Genomic DNA, 20646 nt, shown 5'->3' on the forward strand with positions numbered 1-20646 from the left:
CAGGGCATGCTTACAGATAGACTTATCATAGATTTATTTCTGTGTTGTTATATATAGATATAGTATATATATGTATACTTTTTTAATACAATCTATATCCCCTTTCCTTCTCCATAAAACTCACAAAAAGGAAGTATAAATTCTTCCAGGTTTGCCATCAGGCTTTCTAAGATAGCCAGGGCCAAGAAAGAACTATTTCTCAACATCTCGAGAAACAGCTGCCCTTCTTAGGCTCTGGGGTCATTGAAGCAGCAGCATTCCCAGGACCCAAGGGGAGGTGAAAAGAAACGACAAAATTTGAGGATGAAAGTGTCCAGTGACTCCTAGAATGGCAGACTAGCTCCCAGAACTTTCAGGGTGGGAACAGAGATGGGAGCCCTACGGCTCTGTAGATGCTGCCCAAATAGGCTGGGGGTAGGGAGTAGGAATCGGGAATTAGTCATGCAGGGGTGGGGTGGTAGGACAAGGATCACATGTGGGTTTATTGGAGACCAGCAGCCCCACCTACTCAATGACATATAATAAACAAGGGCAGTGCTGTCTCTTAAAAATATAGGAGAGAGAGCATGGTAGGGAAGGGGAGGGGGACAATGGGACACATCAGAAAGTCACATAAAACAAAAGGTACCAACAAAACATGGCTTGTACTTGCCTCCTCCCTAGAGAAGGTGTGATCTATGCTTGGGGGTGGGGGACAGAAGAGAGATGAAAGGTCATGAACCTAGAATTATCAGCTGGCCAGGGGCACAGGAAGGCTCTCTGAGGACTCCTAAGGGGCAGCCAGGCAGCTGGGACCCCGTATCCCCAGAGGAAAAAAGCGACAGTCCCTTCAGTTCGACTTGGACCAAATCTTGGCGCTCCCTCGGAGCCTGGCAAGGAGAAGAAAGAGAGAGAAGCTGCAAGGAATCCCCTAATCCCTGAAGGTTCCCCCCATTCCCTACCCCCTGCAAATGACTAAAGGGAGTGAAGGCAGCCAGGTCTCTGAAGAAAAAGCAGGGCACCCCGGAAGCGAAGCGAGCAATTCCTGCCACACTGGCTCACCCCTTGCCCTTTGAGGCTTTCTTGCTGGGCTGGCGCTGGTTGGTGCCAGCAGCTGGTTCTCTCAGTTCAGTCAGGTGTTGCTCAGGGTCCTGAGATGTGGCTGCGGCTGCTGCTGCTGTTGTAACTTTAATGGTTTTTTTAAGGTTGGCGACCTACCAGGATGAAAGGAGTGGGGGATAACAAGGAAGGTTCCAGAACCTGACAGTCCTGCCCACCTTGTTTGTCTGCTACAGCCACTGTCCAAACCCCTCTGCATTTGACAACTGGCCCCGGCTGAAGGAGCTTGGGTCTGTCTCACTCCCCTGACAGCTCACCTCACTCTCAATCTGCTGCTTCAGGCCCAGCTGCTGCTCCTTGTGCTGGTTGGCACGGCTCACCTGCTCCTCAATGCCTGACAGCACTACCTCGCAGCCCACACACCTGCGGGAATGAGGAGACAAGTGTCAGCAGAAGAGAGCTGTGATCACAGACTCACTAAAAATAGACCCAGAAAGAACCCTAGATCCTGATATGCAAATCCTTGTCTGAGTTAGGAACCCTCACCAGGGCATCTGGAAACCACCTGCAACAATATTCCCAGGAGCCAGGACACTCAGGCAGGATTAGAGAGGTATAAGGAAGTGAATGGAGTGATGTGCAAAATGGGAGTAGGAACTCAAAACCAAAGTGGGATAGGGGCTGCTAAAGAGAAATTAAAGGTGTACTAATTAAAGTTAGAGAAAGCAGAAGTGGAAGAGGCCCAGGGCCTGTGGACAGTGCTGGTTACAGACTAATGGGTTGAATCCAGCCTAAGGTAACCAACTTCCCAGTGAGGATCCTCTCAAGAGTACAACTCACCTTTCCCTCCCCCAGTTATGACACTAAGGACACCATCTCCTGTCTCTTGCCTCCCAAGCCCCTCCACTCCTGTCTTCTCTCAGAAGGAACGAGCCCATTTCCCTTCATCCTCTTGAATTCCACCTCTGCCGCCCAGCCCTCAACCTCCAAAGCACCTCTCCCCTGCGTGGGTGAAAGAGAAGGGACAGTGCCAGGACACAGGTCTCACCACTCCTGTAGGGTTCGGGCAATGGCACTGAGGTCCTGGCGCTGGATGTCCCGTCCAATGCTGTAGTCAACTTCCAACCGCTGATTGCGCTGGTCCAGGGAGCCACGTAACACGTCGGCATACACGGCCTCTATGACAAGGTCTTCCAGCTGCCGCACATTCCGCAGGGCAAGGGCCTCCAGCAACACTGCATATGGGATACACTGGAGCCGGGGAGGTCGGGCTGGGATTTGTGAGGCTCTGCCATAGAGAAGGACTTCCGAGATTCTTCACTCCTCTCCCCCACCTAGGCTCACCTGCCTACGCTCCACTCCTATTCCTAAATCATTTCTTCTAAAAGGTTGGTTCTACCACAAAATAAATAGAAGTATTACTGCCTGAAAAATAACAGCATGAGAAGGGCTATCTTAAATAACATATACGACTTGTGCTCTCCTATCACCCTTACCTCTCACACCAGAGGAAGAAAGTGATTATCTGCCTGGGTGTCAATCCTCTGGCCATAGCTCAGGGTAGTGTACAGACCTTGCTCAAGATCAGCTTGAAGCTTGACATAATGGAAGTATGTGGTGGTAGAGGTCTAGAGTTACTGTTACCATTTATACTCAGCATACTTCCAAAAAGACTTCTCACAAGAGGCAGCCCGACTTAAGTAAAATCATTAGAATGATGGGAGAGTCTAGTAATGATTGGGAGAGTGCAAATGGACAGGAGGGGGATATTTAACAACAACAAAAAAAACACACACACAAACACTTCTGGTTATATATTCCTTATTCTAGAAAAGAAGTCTAGCACTTCACCAGAAGAGAGAGCCTAGGCTGTTTGCATGGGCCGTTCTATGGTGGGAAGGAGGGTGATCCTTGTAAAATAGCGAGTGGCATCCCAGTTGCTATTTTGACCCCACACACAAAAGATGTTTTAGTTAGAACTTAAAGTTGATTGAAAAATAAAAACGAGCCGAAACCGGTTTGGCTCGGTGGATAGAGCGTCGGCTTGCGGACTGAAGGGTCCCGGGTTCGATTCCGGTCAAGGGCATGTACCTGGGTTGCGGGCACATCCCCAGTAGGAGATGTGTAGGAGGCAGCTGATCGATGTTCCTCTCTCATCAATGTTTCTAACTCTCTATCTCTCTCCCTTCCTCTCTGTAAAAAAAAATCAATAAAATAAAAAAAAAAAAGAAAAATAAAAACGAAACAGACAGCTAAGAGAAAAATACTCAGCCTAAAAAGGCTGCAGGTGATGTTTAGATACAGATCTAGGAAGAATGTGGAGGGGAAGGCAGGAAGAAGCAACAGTGTATCAAAGGCTGTCCCAGTACAAATTCCCTTCAGATGGCTCTTGTGAAGGGACATACAAAAGGATGCTCTGTGGCTCAGGACTGGGGGAGTGTCACTCACCTTGACTTTGGCAGCTAGGGTGACGACTGACAGGTGTCGAAGCTTATTCTTCTGAGCCTCTGTGAGTGGGGGAAGATTCCGGGCTTCAGCTGGAAAAAAAGGACAAAGTAGGACATCCTGATTTCCTTTTTGTGGGAAGGCCAAGCCTCTGTCCCTTGCTTTTTTTCCCAAGTTTTCCATGCCGATTCAGGTCTTGACCTTGACCCTGTGTACCTAAGGGATCTAAGTAGGATATCTTGGGAATTTCTCTGAAGTCCCTCCAGAAATTGCCCTTCTCCCACCCCCACTACTCCCGAGCTCCAGCCCCTCTGGTTACCTAAGTAGTCAGCATATGTCCCGTAAGCAAACACCGTGAGCAGGCGGAACGTGGAAGCGAAGTCGCTCTCAGCCAGCTGCAAGAATATGAGGGAAGAGATGACAGGAAGGGCCTCTATTCACCCTTCTCCCTGCCTTAACCTGCTTTGAATCCCACTTCCTGGCCCCACCATTCCCTTCCATTGGCTCTCCAGGCTCACTGAAAGGAACTCTGCCTCTCTGATCACTGTCCACATAGGAAGGCCTCATTTCCACCTCCAGGCCTTCATTTATACTACTCCCGCCCCCCCCCCCGCCCCCAATCACAATGCCCTCTGCCTTCATAACCTCCAATTCCTACCCTAAATTCAGAGTTGAGAACATTCAGTGTTCAATATTTCTCTCTCTCTCACACACACACACACACACGCATGCACCAGACATTGCAAATGGTGTTTTTTATTTGTAAATTTAGTGTGTGTATTTATAAATCTGATTATCTTTAGGCAGTCTGCTATACTCCCCAATTCACCAGACTCCTGCCTCAGCCTCACTCATCTCTGCCAGCTGCATGGCCTAGGCAGCCACTGGAATTTGTGGCCTCTGCTTCAGCCCTGCTTCACCAGGCCTTCATCACCCAGGCCAGCCCACCCAGATCTCCTCTCCTCCTATTCCTGATCACTCATTCTGACACTTAATCAAAACTTGCCTAAGGTTGTTACCTTAGAATATCTCTCTCTTCAACAAGATGACAGGCCCAGTCTTTGGTATCCCTCTTAGGTCAAGCAGAGCTAAGCATGTAGTTGTCGCTCTCAATAAATAACTTGCTGAATAAATGATTTGTATATGTATATCCATTCATCTGATCTCTAACTGAAATGAAGGCTTCAGAAGTACTGTTGTCTTTGACTACTTTCCTGGCATTCCCAGACAACAGGCATCCAATAAATACTTTTCTTCACTTTGACTGACTGTTTAGCTCCATTGCAGAGGAAAGCAGGGAAAGAAGGCAGCCAGTTTTCTCTATAGCACAGAGTAATCCCAAAAGACTAAATCCACTGACTCAGTCACTGGCCATTGACAACTTAATTCACAGTTTGCCCACATACCACTGTCATAGCAGCTCAGGACTTGGGCTGGTTTCATACATCTTGGCAATCTACACCCTGTGGATTGTAAACTCTTAACTCTACCACTTCTGTGTGAATAGTTCCCTCTACTGTGTTTCTAGCACCTTGCCACATGTCTTTGGGGAAAAGATACCTTCTATATGATCTAACTTAAGTGATGGTGTGGTGTGGGGGTGGGGTGGGGGGGACAGGGTATGCCAATTTCACATTCATTCCTTCCATTTGTACCAGACTTTACACTTTCCAGTAATCTCACCTGATTTCTACAGCAATGGTGAAGAGCAGTATCAGCTCCATTTTTTATTTATTTCTTTTTTCTATTTGTTGTTCCATTTATTTATGCATTCATTGGTTGAGTCTTGTATTTGCCATGACCAGGGACCAAACCCACAACCATGGCATATCGGGACAAGCTCTAACCAACTGAGCTATCCAGCCAGGGCACAGCTCCATTTTTAAAAGAGAACACTGAGACATGATTATTAAGAGCTATTACATTGGTGGAGACAAGATGGAATCTGGTCTCCTATTCTGAATCACATGCTCTTTTGCTTAGAAATAAAAAATAAGCCCTAGCCAGTTTGGCTCAGTGGATAGAGCGCTGGTCTGTGGAGTGAAGGGTCCCAGGTTCAGTTTCAGTCAAGTGCACATGCCCAGGTTGCGGGTGGCATGCAGGAGGCAGCCCATCAATGACTCTCTCATCATTGATATTTCTCTCTCTCTCTCCCTTCCTCTCTAAAATCAATAAATATATATTTAAAAAAATAAAAATAAAAAATACTGGGTTTCACAGATCATTCATCCTCAAAGGGAAACTAAGAGTTTACTTGTGTACGTACTGCAAGGTGCCAGTTAATCATCATCCTGATATTGTTCAAGTGAATGGTTATGGGGTTGCAAAGTGAGTCCTGCCCACCCACCTCAAATTCAAACGTGAACCCCAAGCTTCCCGGTGGGCTATCCAGGCCAGGAACCCACCTCTCTAACATTAGGCATATCCAGCAGTTCCCCAAACACGTAGACACCAGGGGCCTCCAGCACCTGGTGGATGAGTGTGGCCAGCGCTGCCCCCTTGGCCGACTTGGCCAGGAGCAGAAATTGCTCCTGGTTCTGCCCTGTCACCTTCACCTCGGCACTCATGGCTGCACTGAGCTGGGGGGACCTGGGCTCAGGATGTCTGGAGCTGCAAGGAGAGAGGATGTGAAGCTGGAGGTCCCCGGACATTGGGAGGATAAGAAGCACAGGGCTAGGGCTGACTGCAGAGGCACAGAATCCCTTCTGCAACGGGGAGTCAGAGAGGGAGCCGTCTACACCTCGGATCCAGGAATCGTCAAATCCGCCACACCTTGAAGGATGCCAGGCTGGGACAGGGTCGCCACGCCCAGTCGGCCCGCCCCCCACCCCTGGGCCTAACCCCAAGCCCTACCGCGTACAGCCCGCTGAACCCCCAGGCACAGGATGCAGTGGGGGAAGGGGTGTCACATGGTCTCTACCCCAACGACAACGCTCCTTCTAATCTCCACTGTGCCCCGCAAGTGCCCCCCGCCACGTGACCTCACCCTCCGGTCCTGCCGCGTGGCTCCGCCCCCTCCCTTAAAGAGGCCGCCCAGAGACTGTGGGCTCCCGCAGCTTGCCGCGTCGTACCCTCGGTTAGACTCTGCGGGCTGCTACCTGAAGCTTCGTCTTCCCGATCGCCGGGCGGGGCCGCCGCTCCGTCACCTCCGGCAGCCGTTCCGAGTCTTTCCTGCCACCTCCCTTCAGGGTCGCTCTGGCGGCTCAACTCTATGGCTGACTTCCGGCCGTACTTCCGCTCTTAGAAGGCGGGTCTGGGGGCGGGACGTGTCCCCGCTCCCGTCTTCCGACTGCTGGAGCGCCTGTGAGCGACATAAGCATTCTACTCTCTGATTGGTTGGTGAGGAAAGACTGACGAGCACCTTTTTTTTTTTCCTGCTTTGTTTCAATAAAACTTTATTGTGGGCCATGGCTAGACGCTAAATGCAGAGGGAGCTTCTGGGCTCAGGCAGGTATGCAGTGGTTGTGTTTAACGTTTCTGGGTCTGCCCTGGAGCGGGGGTTCAGTGTCCTCCCATACACCCAAACCTTTCGGGTTTGAGAACTGGTGGGGGCACCTATGGGAGGCAACCAATAAATGCATAAATAAGTGGAACATGCCCTAGCCAGCTTGCTCAGTGGATAGAGCATCAGCCTTCGGACCGAAGGGTCCCAGGTTCGATTCCCGCCAAGGGCACATGCCTGGGTTGCAGGCTCAATCCCCAGTGGGGTGTGTGCAGGAGGCAGCTGATCAATGATTCTCTCTCATCATTGATGTTTTTATCTCTCTCTCCTCCCTTCCTCTCTGAAATCAATAAAGAAATATATATATTTTTAAAAATAAGTGGAACACCCCTGGCCGGTGGTGCTCAAAGGTTATAAATCGGCCTGGAAACCAAAAGGTCGCTGGTTTGACTCCCTGGTTCAAGGGCACTACCTGGGTTACAGGTTGGATCCCCTCCCCCACAGTGTCTCTCTCACATCAGATGTTTGTTCCCGTTCCCCCCCTCACCCCAACACACTCCCTCTCTCCCTTCCACTCTCTTTAATATATTTTTATTTTAATATATTTTATTGATTTTTTTACAGAGAGGAAGGGAGAGCGATAGAGAGTTAAAAACATCAGCCCTGACCGGTTTGCTTAGTGGATAGAGCGTCGGCCTGCGGACTCAAGGATCCTGGGTTCGATTCCCGTCAGGGGCATGTACGTTGGTTGCTGGCACATGGGGGGGGGGGGGGGGCGGGACGTGCAGGAGGCAGCTGATCAATGTTTCTCTCTCATCTATGTTTCTAACTCTCTCTCCCTCTCCCTTCATCTCTGTGAAAAATCAATAAAATATATTTTAAAAAAAGAGTTAGAAACATCGATGAGAGAGAAACATCGATCAGCTGCCTCCTACACACTCCCTACTGGGGATGTGCCCGCAACCAAGGTACATGCCCTTGACCGGAATGGAACCTGGGACCCTTGAGTCTGCAGGCTGACGCTCTATCCACTGAGCCAAACCGGTTAGGACTCCCTTCACTCTCTTTAAAAACCAATGGAAAAAATATCCTCCGGTAAGGATTAAAAACAAACAAACAAAAAAAGTGGAACAAATTGATGTGTTTCTCTCTCTTCCTCTCTCTCTCAAATCAGTTTTTAAAAATGTTCAAATGTCGTGATGGATGCATGAACAGAAGCAACAAGTTCAATTAAGAGGCTACTGAAGCCTGGCCAGCTGGCTCAGTAGTTGAGTTTTAACCTATGAACCAGGAGGTCATGGTCATGGGAGGTCATGGATTCCTGGTCAGGGCACATGCCCTGGTTGCAGGATCAATCCCCCAATGTAAGGCATGCAGAAGGCAGCCAATTGATGACTCTCTCATCATTGATGTTTCTATCTCTCTTTCTCTCTGAAATCAATTTTTTTAAAAAAAATACAGAGAGAGAGAGAGAGAGAGAGAGAGAGAGAGAGAGAGAGAGAGAGAGAAAGAGGCTACCGCAATCATCCAGGCGAGAGATGGTGGTGGCATAATGGCTGTGGAAGTGAGAAGTAGTTTTGAGTTCTGATTTTAATTTAAAGCTAGAGTGAACAGAATTTGCAAATGGTTTAGATGTGTGGTGTGAGATGAAGAGAAAACGTTAAGAATGACATCATACAGGCAAGTTGCACCAAATTTTCAAAGTGCACATCATTTTAGTCCTGTATGAACTTTTCCAGAAAATAGGAAAAGAAAGGACACCCCTCAACTCATGGGCCAGAATTACTTTGATAACCCTACAAGAAAAGGGAAATACTAGAAAGGAAAATTACAGGCCAATCTCACTTAACAAAGATACAAAAATCTTCAATAAAACACTAGCAAACTGAATCAATGTGCAAAAATAAATAAATAAATAAAATATCCAAGATTAACTTGAATTTATGTCAGAAATTTAAAGGGAGCTTGATAATAGAAAATACATCCACTTTATTAATCATATTAATAGATTAAGTAAATAAATCATATACTCATCTCAATAAATACAGGGAAAGCACATGATGAAATCAACCTCCACTTGTGATTTTAAAAAATCTTTTAGAAAACTAGAAGGGAAGTTGTTAATCTGATAATTGAATGCCTGGTATCACCAATTCTGTTCAGTCTTGTAATGGAGGTCTTAGCCAGTGCAGTCAGTCAGATAAAGAGGGAAAAAGTTAAAGGATTACATAAAAAGATAAACAAAGCCATTACCATCTACAAAATATATGAAAATGTGACAGCAAATGTAAAACATTTCAAAGAATCTATAAATAATTAGAATAAGTTTAACAAGGCTAAATATATATATACACAAACTCACCCTGACTGGTGTGTTTCTCAGTGGTTATCATCTGCCCTAGGATTGAAGGGTCAGAGGCTCAATTCCTGGTCAAGTGCATGTACTTGGGTTACAGGTTTCTCTCACATCTTCGTTTTTCTCTCTCTGTCCCCACCTTCCTCTCCCTGAAAAGCAATGTAAAAAATATCCTTGGGTGAGGATTAACTCTCCCAAAATAAATTACATATCTATACAGTGGGGCCTTGACTTACGACTGTCCCGACTAACGAGCTTTTTGAGATATGAGCCGTCTCTCGGCCGATTTTTTGCTTTGAGTTGCGAGCTAAAATTCGGGTTACGAGCCAACTTCAGATACCCCACTGCTAGTTGGCGCAGCGAACGTCACAGTGAACGCCATGATATCAGCCCAGCATCACGTGTCTCACTCGTTCACTTTATGATTTGACATACGAGTAATTTGAGTTACGAGTTCTGTCATGGAATGAATTAAACTCGTAAGTCAAGGCCCCACTGTATATGAACAACAGACAATTAGATGATGAATAATTTTTAAAGTTACTACTTTCACCGAAACCAGTTTGGCTCAGTGGATAGAGCGTCGGCCTGCGGACTGAAAGGTCCCAGGTTCGATTCCGGTCAAGGGCATGTACCTGGGTTGCGGGCATATCCCCAGTAGGAGATGTGCAGGAGGCAGCTGATCGATGTTTCTCTCTCATCGATGTTTCTAACTATCTCTCTCCCTTCCTCTCTGTAAAAAATCAATAAAATATATTTTAAAAAAATAAAGTTACTACTTTCACTAATATGAAAAATACCAAATACAAAAATATAAATGTAACAAAATATGTGTAAGACCTGTATGCAGCAAATTATAATTTAGGATGAGACACTGCAGATCTAACATAAATGGAGAGATATTATCATGTTCATAGAGTAAAAGTCTCAATATCACGAGGAAGTCAATTCTCCCTAAGGTGATTATAGATTCAGTACAATCCTAATCAAAATACCAGCAGGCTTTGTTGTGACTGTGTGGAACTGACAAACTGATTCTAAAATTTACATGGAAATGTAAAAAGCCAATAATAGCCTCTCGAAGATGAACAAGGTGAAAAGACTTGCTTTACCAGATACCAGGACATAATCACAAAGCCATAACAATCAAGGTAGTATAGTAGAGGCACAAGATAGATAGATAAATTGACCACGGGAACAAAATACATACGCAGAAACAGATTCACAAATATATAGACAGTTGATTTATGAGAGTTTGCACTTTTGAGCAGGAGAGAAAGTAAGCAGATTTCAATGTGCTGTGACAATTATCTATATGAAAACATAAAACAAACCCCTACCTTAAACCATATACAAAAATCATCCCCCACTATATGTTATATTAAATGTAAAAGGCAGCCCAGCCTGCGTGGCTCAGTGGTTGAGCATTGACCTAAGAACCAGGAGGTCACGGTTTAATTCCCAGTCAGGGCACATGCATGGGTTGCGGGCTCCATTCCCAGCTGGGGGCATGCAGGAGGCAGCCAGACAATAATTCTCTCTCATCATTGATGTTTCTCTCTCTCTCTCCCTTCCTCTCTGAAATCAATAAAAACAAAACAAATAAATGTAAAAGGCAAATTAAAAGCCTTTTAGAAGATAATATAGAAAAATATATCCATGAATTCAGGGGAAGGAAATATTTCATAAGAAATACTCAAATACACTAACCATAAAGGAAAAAGGATTGATACATTTGACTACATTAAAATCAAGAACATTTGTTCATTAAAAGACAAGCCACAGAATAGAAGAAAGCACTTACAACATACGTAACTGACAAAGGACGTGTTCAGGATGCGTAAAGAACTTTTTCAAATGAACAGGGAAAAATATCCTAACAATAAAAATTACAAACGTGAACTACAGATCTGAAATAGCACTTTACAAGAGGAAATCCACAAGGTCAACAAAATATGAAAAGGTGCTCAACTTCATTAGTGATCAGAGAATCGCAAATTAAATCCATAATAAAATACCACTGGATGCCCCAGAATAGTCTAAAGTCTGAAAATATTAAGTGTTGACAAGAATATGGGACAATAGAAACCCTGATATACAATTAACGGAGTATAAGTGGTTAAATCACTTTGGAAAAGAGTTTAGCTGCATTATCTAATAAAAAGGAATATGCCCTATAATACAGTAATTCCACTTCTATGTATATAACATATATATACACTAGTATTATTACATACACAATATATATCTTCAAAAGCAGACAAAAGAAACTATATTGTTAAATAATGTACACAAATATGGGTAAACTGTTAAGAAAAGCAAGGAAGTGATTTCCATGACAGTCAGAATACTGCTTATCTCTGCGAAGAGGAAATGGTGTATGACAGAGTAGAAACATACAAATCCTTTTTTTTTTTTTTTTTAATATGGAACGCTTCACGAACTTGCGTGTCATCCTTGCGCAGGGGCCATGCAAATCTTCTCTGTATCATTCCAATTTTAGTATATGTGCTGCCGAAGCGAGCACATACAAATCCTTTTTGAATACTGGCCAGGTTCTCTTAGTTAGCCTGGATGGTGGTTACACAAGTATTCCCTCTATAAGTATTCTGTATTTTATATTTATGTCTTTCTGCATTATCGTTATGTGTTATACTTCACAATAAAAGTGGGCTTTACAAAGCATTTAGTTCAACACCCAGACATGACAAAACTCAACAGATTAGAAATAAAAGGAGACTTCCTTAACTTGATAAAAGTTATTTTATTATTATATTTTTAATATTTTTTTATTGATTTCCGAGAGGCAAGGAAAGGGAGAGATAGAAATATCAACGATGAAAAAAACAAAAACAAAAACAAACAAAAAAAACAAACAAAAAAACCCAGAAATATCAACGATGAGAGAGAATCATTGATCAGCTGCCTCCTGCACACCCCCTACCGGGGTTAAGCCCACAACCTGGGCATGTGCCCTGACCGGGAATCAAACTGTGACCTCCTGGTTCATAGTTCAACGCTCAACCACTGAGCCACACCAGCCAGGCTAAAAGTTATTTTTTTTTAAACTACAGCAAACATCATTCTTACTGGGAAAACACTGGAAGTGTTTCCTTTAAAGTCAGGAACAAAAGAAAGATGCCAGCTATCACTACTTGTATTCACATTGTATTAAAGGCAATAGCCGGCACAAGAAAAGGAAATTAAAGCCATGATATTGGAAAGGAAAAAGCAAAATGCTATATTTGCAGATGATATGATTGTAGAAAATTCAAAAAGTTTATAGAAAAATTATTATACAGAAGAGGGAGCTTATCAAGGTAGCTGGCTCTAAAATCATTATTTCAAATCAACTGCATTTCTGTACACCAGCAAAAACAACTCAAAATGTAATCTTTTCTTTTTTTTAATATATTTTATTGATTTTTTACAGAGAGGAAAGGAGAGAGATAGAGAGTTAGAAACATTGATGAGAGAGAAACATCGACCAGCTGCCTCCTGCACATCTCCCACTGGGGATGTGCCCGCAACCCAGGTACATGCCCTTGACCGGAATCGAACCTAGGACCCTTGAGTCTGCAGGCCGACACTCTATCCACTGAGCCAAACCAGTTTCGGCTCAAAATGTAATCTTAAAAAATATCATTTACCATAACAGAAAAGCAATGAAGTATATACTTTAGGAAGAAATAAAACAAGAGATGTACATGATCTGTATGCAGAAAATTATACAATTTCATTGAAAGACATTAAAGACCTAAATACTAGTAAATGGATATCCCAAATCCATGATAGGGAGTTTCAATGTAAAAAAGATGTCAATTTGTCTTGAATTGGACTTTGGATTCAATGCAGCTCCAACCAAAATCCTATTGAAGTTGACAAATGGATTCTGAAATAGAGCAATGACCAAAAAGTGGCAAAATACTCCTGAAGAAGACTATATTGGAAAGGTAGTGTTTGCTCCAGGAGATAACTAGATTTACTTTTAATTTGTAGGATTTAAGAAAGTGTGTTATTGGTGCAGGTTTTTAAAAGTTGACAGAAACAGAGCCATGTATATTTGGAACTTTGATATATAATAGAATTAGCAAAGCAGATCAGGCAGAAAGGGGGGACTGCTTAATAAATGAGATTAGGAAAATCATTTTTCCATATTACAAACAGATCCTAGCCCTGGCCAGGTAGCTCAGTTGGTTAGAGAGTAGTCCGGATATGCCAAGGTTGCGAGTTCGATTTCTGGTCAGGGCACATACAAGAAACAACCAATGAATGCATAAATAAGTGGAACAACAACTTGATCTCTCTCTCTCTCTCTCTCTCTCTCTCTCTCTCTCTCTCTCTCTCTTGATCTCGCTCTCTCTCTTCAATTAAAAAAGAAAAAAAAAGAGCCCAGCTGGCGTGGCTCAGTGCTTGAGCATTGACCTATGAACCAAGAGGTCATGGTTCAGTTCAATTTCGGGTCAGGGCATATGCCTGGGTTGCAGGCTCAATCCCCAGTGTGGGATGTGCAGGAGGTAGCCAATCAATGATTCTCTCTCCTCACTGATGTTTCTATCTCACTCTCCCTTCCTCTCTGAAATCATTAAAAAATACAAATAAACATTTTAAAAAGAAAGAAAAATAGATCCTTATAACACAACATACACAAAAATCCGTTCAAGGTAGAATTAAGCATAAAGAGCAAAAGTTTAAAATCTTTTTGGTGAATATATAAGAAAATATCTTTCTGATCAGGAGGGTAGAAAGTGATTCTTTTACACAAGGAAGAAAAGCACAATCATAAACTGAAAGTTTGATAAATATGCCTATGTTAAAATTAAGAACTTATGATCTTCAAAATACAGACAGTCCCCATCTTACAATAGTTCGACTTACAATTTTTCAACTTCATGATGATGTGGAAGTGATATCCATTCAGTAGAAATTGTACTTTGATTTTTTTTTATTTATTGTCTGAAGTTTTACACATGTCTTCTTTGTACTTTGATTTTTGGTCTTTCCCATGGCTAGCCATATGCAGTATGATACTTTCTCATGCCAGGCGGCAGCAGCAAGCCGCAGCTCCCAGGCAGCCACACAACCACAAGGGTAAACAGCCAACACTTTTCAGTGTACTGTGTTGCCCATGTTTTTGGATATTGTGTTTTGTGTTCTCACATCCCATCACGTGTACAAACTCTCATCTGTGTCTCCTGCTTCTGGTGAAAAGAGGAAGGCAATTACTTGAGATGAAACTCGAGATATTCGTCCAACTGTAGGCTAATGTAAGTGTTCTGAGCACATTTAAAGGTAGGCTAGGTTACGTTATGATGTTCCTCTGGGTAGGTGTAGTAAATGCCTTTCACTTTTTAAAAAAATATTTTTATCTATTTCAGAAAAGAAGGGAGAGGGAGAGAGATAGAAACATCAATAATGAAAGAGAATCATTGATCAGCTGCCTCCTGCATGCCCCATACTGGGGATCATGGAGCCTGCAACCTAGGCATGTGCCCCAACTGGGAATTGAACCATGACCTCCTGGTTCATAGGTCGATGCTCAACCACCTGAGCCACAGCAGCTGGGCATGCATTTTCGACTTGCAGATATTGAGAGGGTTAACTTGAAACGCAGGCAGATGGGGCAGGGGTCCAGTGGAAAACAGGTGAAACAGGCAGGGGCAGACATGGCAGTTTGAGCAGCCTAACCACAGGAAGCAACCAGGCAGGAATAATAAAATGTTTCGACCCTAAGCAGGAGGCAGGGGAAACCAAGGGAGGGCCTGCAGTAAACGAGATGTACAAACACATAGAAACAGAGAAAGTTCAGCATAGAAACAGAAAAACAACACAGAGAAACAGGGAAAGTTCAGGTCCGTTGCTGGGCAAGAACAACTGAGGGAATCAATCAGGTGACGACACAGGTAGATATAGAGCAGGCTTGTGGCGAATATATACCCCTGGACTACAAGGCTTTAACGGGCAGCCCACTATTGGGCCCCCCACCCCTTGCAGGGAGTCTGAATCTGCTTGTAATGAATTTTCCACACTTTTGCTTAAATCTTCTGGTCCGCGTAGCTCATTCTTCAGCGTTGCGAGACACAACCTCGGGAAAAACACCTCAGCTCACCGTTTGGGTTATCAATATTTTCAACTTACAATGTGTTTATGGGGGATATAATCCCACTGCAAGCCTTTGAAGCATCTGTACATAATGAAAAAAGTCAAAGAACAGGTCACAAAATATCTTCACAAAAAAGAAAATATTTGCAACATATGGAACTGACAAAAGATTGGTATCCAGAATGTATAAAGAATGCCTACAAATCAATTAAAAAAATACAAACAACCCAAATGATCAGGCATTTCCCAGAAGAGAAAATTCAAATGGCTAATAAGCATATGAAAAGATGCTCAACTGCATTAATAATTAGATATGTGCCAAATAAAACAAAATGAGATACTTCTGGGTTGGCAAAAATTAAGTAGTCTAAAAATACAAGTGCTGGAGAGAATGTAGATAACTCAAGCATTGCTGGTAGGAGCGTATACTGAAAAACAACAACAGCATTCTTTCTCAAAGATGATTATTCTTTGTTTTTCCATTCAATGTTATTTTGTATTAGTTTCAGGTGTACAGCATAGTTGCTAGATAATCATGTACATTGCAAAAGATGATTATTCTTTTTTTTTAAAATATATTTTATTGAGTTTTTACAGAGAGGAAAGGAGAGAGATAGTTAGAAACATCGATGAGAGAGAAACATCGACCAGCTGCCTCCTGCACACTCCCCACTGGGAATGTGCCCGCAACCAAGGTACATGCCCCTGACCGGAATCGAACCTGGGACCTTTCAGTCCACAGGCCAACGCTCTATCCACTGAGCCAAACCGGCTTCGGCAAAAGATGATTATTCTTATATCTCACAGCCTAGCAGTCTCACCGATAGATATATGCTCAAGAAGAACTCACACATATACAGGAGACAAATGAAATAATGTTCATAGCAACAATATGTATAATAGCAAAAATATCATAAATCCACCAAAAGAATAGATAAATTATGACATATTTGGTATATTCACACAGTGGCACATTATCTTCCAGTGAAAGTGTATGAATTCCAGTTACCTGCAACAAGATGGATAAATCTTGGCAATGTCCTATTAAGTGAAAAACAAACAGCCCTGGCCTATGTAGTGTATGCTTGATCCCCAGTAGGGGGTGTGCAGGAGGCAGCTGATTGATGTTTCTCATCCATGTTTCTCTCTCCCTCTCCATCTCTTTCTAAAATCAGTAAAATCATACTTTTTTTTTTTAAAAAGAAAAAACAAACATATACCAGAGGGTTACATGTAATATAATATAAATACTACTTTATAATATAAAATGTTATTTATTTATTTATTTATTTTTTAAAATATATTTTATTGATTTTTTACAGAGAGGAAGGGAGAGAGATAGAGAGTTAGAAACATCGATCAGCTGCCTCCTGCACACCTCCTACTGGGGATGTGCCTGCAACCCAGGTACATGCTCTTGACCAGAATCGAACCTGGGACCTTTCAGTCCGCAGGCCGATGCTCTATCCACTGAGCCAAACCGGTTTCAGCTATACAATGTTATTATATTAAAAGTAAGCAAGACTAAACAACATATTTATTAAGCTTATATCCATTTGTGAGAAAACCATATTTTTTAAAAAATGGAATACTTTTTTAAATCGGGGAGGTAGTAATTATAGGAAGAGGAGGCAGGGGGATGGGAGGATGGGGGAACCACATAGATGCAACTTATTGGTAACTTTCTAGTCCTTGGGTTGGGTGGTAGATTCACAGACACTTAATTAAATTTTCTACTTTATAAGTAACATATATAATAGTATCTTGTGCATCAAATTTTACTATATAAAATTATATTTGCATATAAAATAAATACATATTATACATAATGTATATTTAAAGATAACAAAGTTAAATTTTAAAAAAATACTAGCGGGCTGTAGACATTAAAAATAAAAAAGATGACTTGAGGGTCCAGCCGGGTGTGGCTCAGCGGTTGAGCTTCGACCCAGGAACCAAGCAGTCACTGATTCGATTCCTGGTCAGGGCATATGCCTGGGTTGTGGGCTCAGTCCCTGCTGGGAGCTGGTCCATACTTGCTGTTTCAAGGGACCTGGCATATATGGCATACTGTTCTTAATATGTTTGCTCACCTTCTAGGCACTATGTGTTTTAACCAAGGTCTCTGAGAAAGGTTGTTTCCCCAGGTAGGGATTTTCTCCTGAAGTTAGGGAGGGAATAAAACCTCTTAACTAAGTGCCAGGTGGGTAATTAATCACTTTAACTACGAACAATCATGCTTAAGCTACATAATCTTTACTCCCTGGAATGGAGATAAGAAACGCCCTAACCTTTGAAATAGAGATTGATAGGATTGGAATCAACTGGTATAAATACAGATGTAGGAAGACAGCAAGAGACAGAGAGAGAGACAGAAATTGGCACAGAACCTACACAGAAAGTTCTCTAGAGACAGAAGAACTTCGTTGGAGAGAACATGGCAAAAGATCCTGGACAGAAACTGGCCCCAGAACCTAGAGACAGAACCTAGCGAGAGAACATGGCAAAAGATCCTGGACTGAACCTGACTACAGAAATTGGCAAGAGAACCTGACTAGAACCTGGTGACTGAACCTGGCTGGAGAACCTGGACAGAACCTGGCTGGAGAACCTGGAGAACCTGGCTGGAGAACCTAGCAAGAGACCATGGACACAGAACCTGGCTGGAGATCCTAAACAGAACTTCGCTGGAGATCCTGGCTAGGCTGCTGATCAACTGAACGCTGTCTCCGTGTCATCATTCCTTCTTCGCCGACTCCGTCCACACCTTTGGGGACCCCTGGACCCGCTGGGGTTGGACCCCGGCAAGTCCCCAAAAGGGGGCATGCAGGAGGCAGCCAATCAGTGATTCTCATCATTGATGTTTCTACGGTATCTCTCTCTCCCTTTCCCTTCCTCTCTGAAATCACTAAAAATATATTTTTTAAAAAGGTGACTTAAGCCCTGGCCGGTTTGGCTCAGTGGATGGAGCGTCGGCCTGCGGACTGAAGGGTCCCGGGTTCGATTCCAGTCAAGGGCACATGCCCAGGTTTTGGGCTTGATCCCCAGTAGGGGGCATGCAGGAGGCAGCCAATCAGTGATTCTCTCTAATCATTGATATTTCTATTTCTTTCTCCCTCTCCCTTCCTCTCTGAAATCAATAAAAATATATTTAAAAGAAAAAAAAAAGTGACTTAAGGGTGTTTGTTCTGATCAACTAGAAGAATGGAGATGCCTGAGAGGAAGCACTCAGGAAGGGGCAACTCTGGAATAAGGGAAGGGGCTAGGCTAGAGATAAAAATTTAGAAATAATCAGTAAAAATGATATTTAAAACCCAGAGACTGCATGAGATTCCCTGGGGTGTGACCACAGATAGAGAAAAGAGCCAAGACGTACAGTCAGGGAGATGAAGAGGAACTAGTAAAAGGGAAGGAGGATCCAGTGTGGGAGGACAAAATTCAGGACAATGTAAGAAACATAAAAGTCAGGTAAAGACATCAACCGAAGGACTTGTATACATGTATATAAGCCAAACCAATGGACATGGACAACAGGGGAATGAGTGTGCGGGGCGGGGAGGCTGGGGGCTAATGGGGGGGGGGGGTGAGGACACATTTGTAATACCTTAACTAATAAAAAAAAAAATTAAAAAAAAAGGTAAGAAAGTGTTTCTAGAAGGGGATGTGATCATTGTATCAAAGGCTGCTGATCACCAAGTGAAATGGCACTGACAGCTGACCTTTGGATTTGGAAACATGGCAGTCACAGGTAGCCTCGAGAAGAGGAGTTTCAGGAGGGCAGTTTGGGCAGAAGCCTGGCAGAGTGGGTTAAGAGAGACGGGGAGTATATCCATACGCTAGAATACTATGAAGCTGTGTGAAAAAATGACAAAGCTTCCTCTTCATTGATATGGGAAGATAGCAAAGATACGTTGTTAAGTCAAAAAAGAAAGATGTAGAACAGTATACATAGTACATCAGCTTTTATGTGAAATACATGGGGAAATAAGCATGTGTATTACTACAGTATTTGCTTGTGTATGCGCAAAGAAACTCTGGAAGGATACAGAGAAATTAGTCACATTGAGGGCAGGGGTGGGAACTGGAAAGATAGTAGACGGGGGTGAGAATGAGAACTTTCATTATGTACATTTTAATATATTGAAAACCTTTTTGCACATGTGAATGTATTACCCATTCAAAATAGTGAATTACAAAATTTTAATAGCTTAAGTTAAGCCCTGGCTGGTGTGTCTCAGTCGGTTGGAGCATCATCCCATACACCAAAAAGTGGTAGGTTCGCCCAAGTTGGTTTGGCTCAGTGTCGGCCTGCAGACTGAAGGGTCCCAGGTTCGATTCCAGGTCAGGGCACATGCCTGGGTTGCAGGCTCGATCCCCAGGGGGCATGCAGGAGGCAGCCAATCAATGATTCTCTCTCATCATTGATGTTTCTATCTCTCTCTCCCTCTCCTTTCCTCTTTGAAATCAATAAAAATATATATATTTTTTAAAAAAGTGGTAGGTTTGATTCCTGGTCAGGGTGCATACTGGAAGCAACTGATCAATGTTTCTCTCTCATGTCGATGTTTCTCTTTCCCCACCCCTCTCTCTTCCTCCTACTTTTTCCCTCCATCCCTCTCCCCATTCCTTATAAGATCAATAATTTTTTTAATTTTTTAATTTTAAGTTAATAAAAGAGAAGGAAAATGGGAGACGTGGAAAAGATGGTGAATGGAGACCATCTTCTGAGATGCTTTGCCGTACAAGGAAACAGAGAAGGGCTGATACTGGAGGGAACAGGGAGCTACGAAGGGTTTGTTTTCAGCTGTGAGAAATAACAGCATGCTTACAAGCTGCTGGGAGTAACCAAGTGGAGAGGAGGAGTGATGCTTGGGGAGAGGAAGGGACAATCCCTAGAGTGAAGACTTTGGTGATTGAAAGGCCTGGGATCCCCCCAGAAGGAGAGGTGGGATGGGATGTGGTGGCAGAAGTTCTCTTCTGTCTGCATCTATTTACTCTGAAAAGCAGAAAGCAAGATCATCAGCTGAGAGTGAGAAGAGTTCAGAAGGATGTTGGGCATTGGAGGACAGGAAACAGACAGGAATTTACCTTGACAAAGACCAGCACCTCCCAGTGAGCCCAGAGATCATGATAAGAGCCAGACATAGGGAGAGAATTTATAGACTGTGGAGTGTGGGAAGGTCTTAAAATTACCTGAAAACACACTTGTCACTGTATTTCATTGTCTCCCTCACTAGACTCTAAGTTCCAGGAAGACAGTGAT

The 20646-nt window shown here is 43.3% G+C and overlaps 1 protein-coding gene across 4 annotated transcripts in view; it reads right to left on the reverse strand.

Annotated features, from left to right (window-relative positions):
* Positions 1–20646, reverse strand: part of COPS7A (COP9 signalosome subunit 7A) — a 26550-nt gene continuing 5904 nt past the window's right edge. Inside the window, exons 2-9 of one of the 4 annotated variants that reach the window (XM_081083197.1) lie at positions 6582–6784; positions 5889–6093; positions 3803–3878; positions 3487–3575; positions 2087–2289; positions 1356–1461; positions 1042–1193; positions 1–869 (exon numbers count right to left, since the gene is read on the reverse strand). In XM_081083197.1, coding sequence (XP_080939323.1) covers positions 830–869; positions 1042–1193; positions 1356–1461; positions 2087–2289; positions 3487–3575; positions 3803–3878; positions 5889–6050 — 828 coding nt within the window. In that variant the 5' untranslated portion in view covers positions 6051–6093; positions 6582–6784 and the 3' untranslated portion in view covers positions 1–829. Of the gene's footprint in view, positions 870–1041; positions 1194–1355; positions 1462–2086; positions 2290–3486; positions 3576–3802; positions 3879–5888; positions 6293–6469; positions 6785–20646 lie in introns of those variants that run through there. The other 3 variants (XM_081083196.1, XM_081083198.1, XM_081083199.1) reach the window with 3 other exon arrangements.

The sequence above is a fragment of the Myotis nattereri genome, assembly GCF_964212035.1.
Source record: "Myotis nattereri genome assembly, chromosome: 2".
Classification (NCBI taxonomy): domain Eukaryota; kingdom Metazoa; phylum Chordata; class Mammalia; order Chiroptera; family Vespertilionidae; genus Myotis; species Myotis nattereri.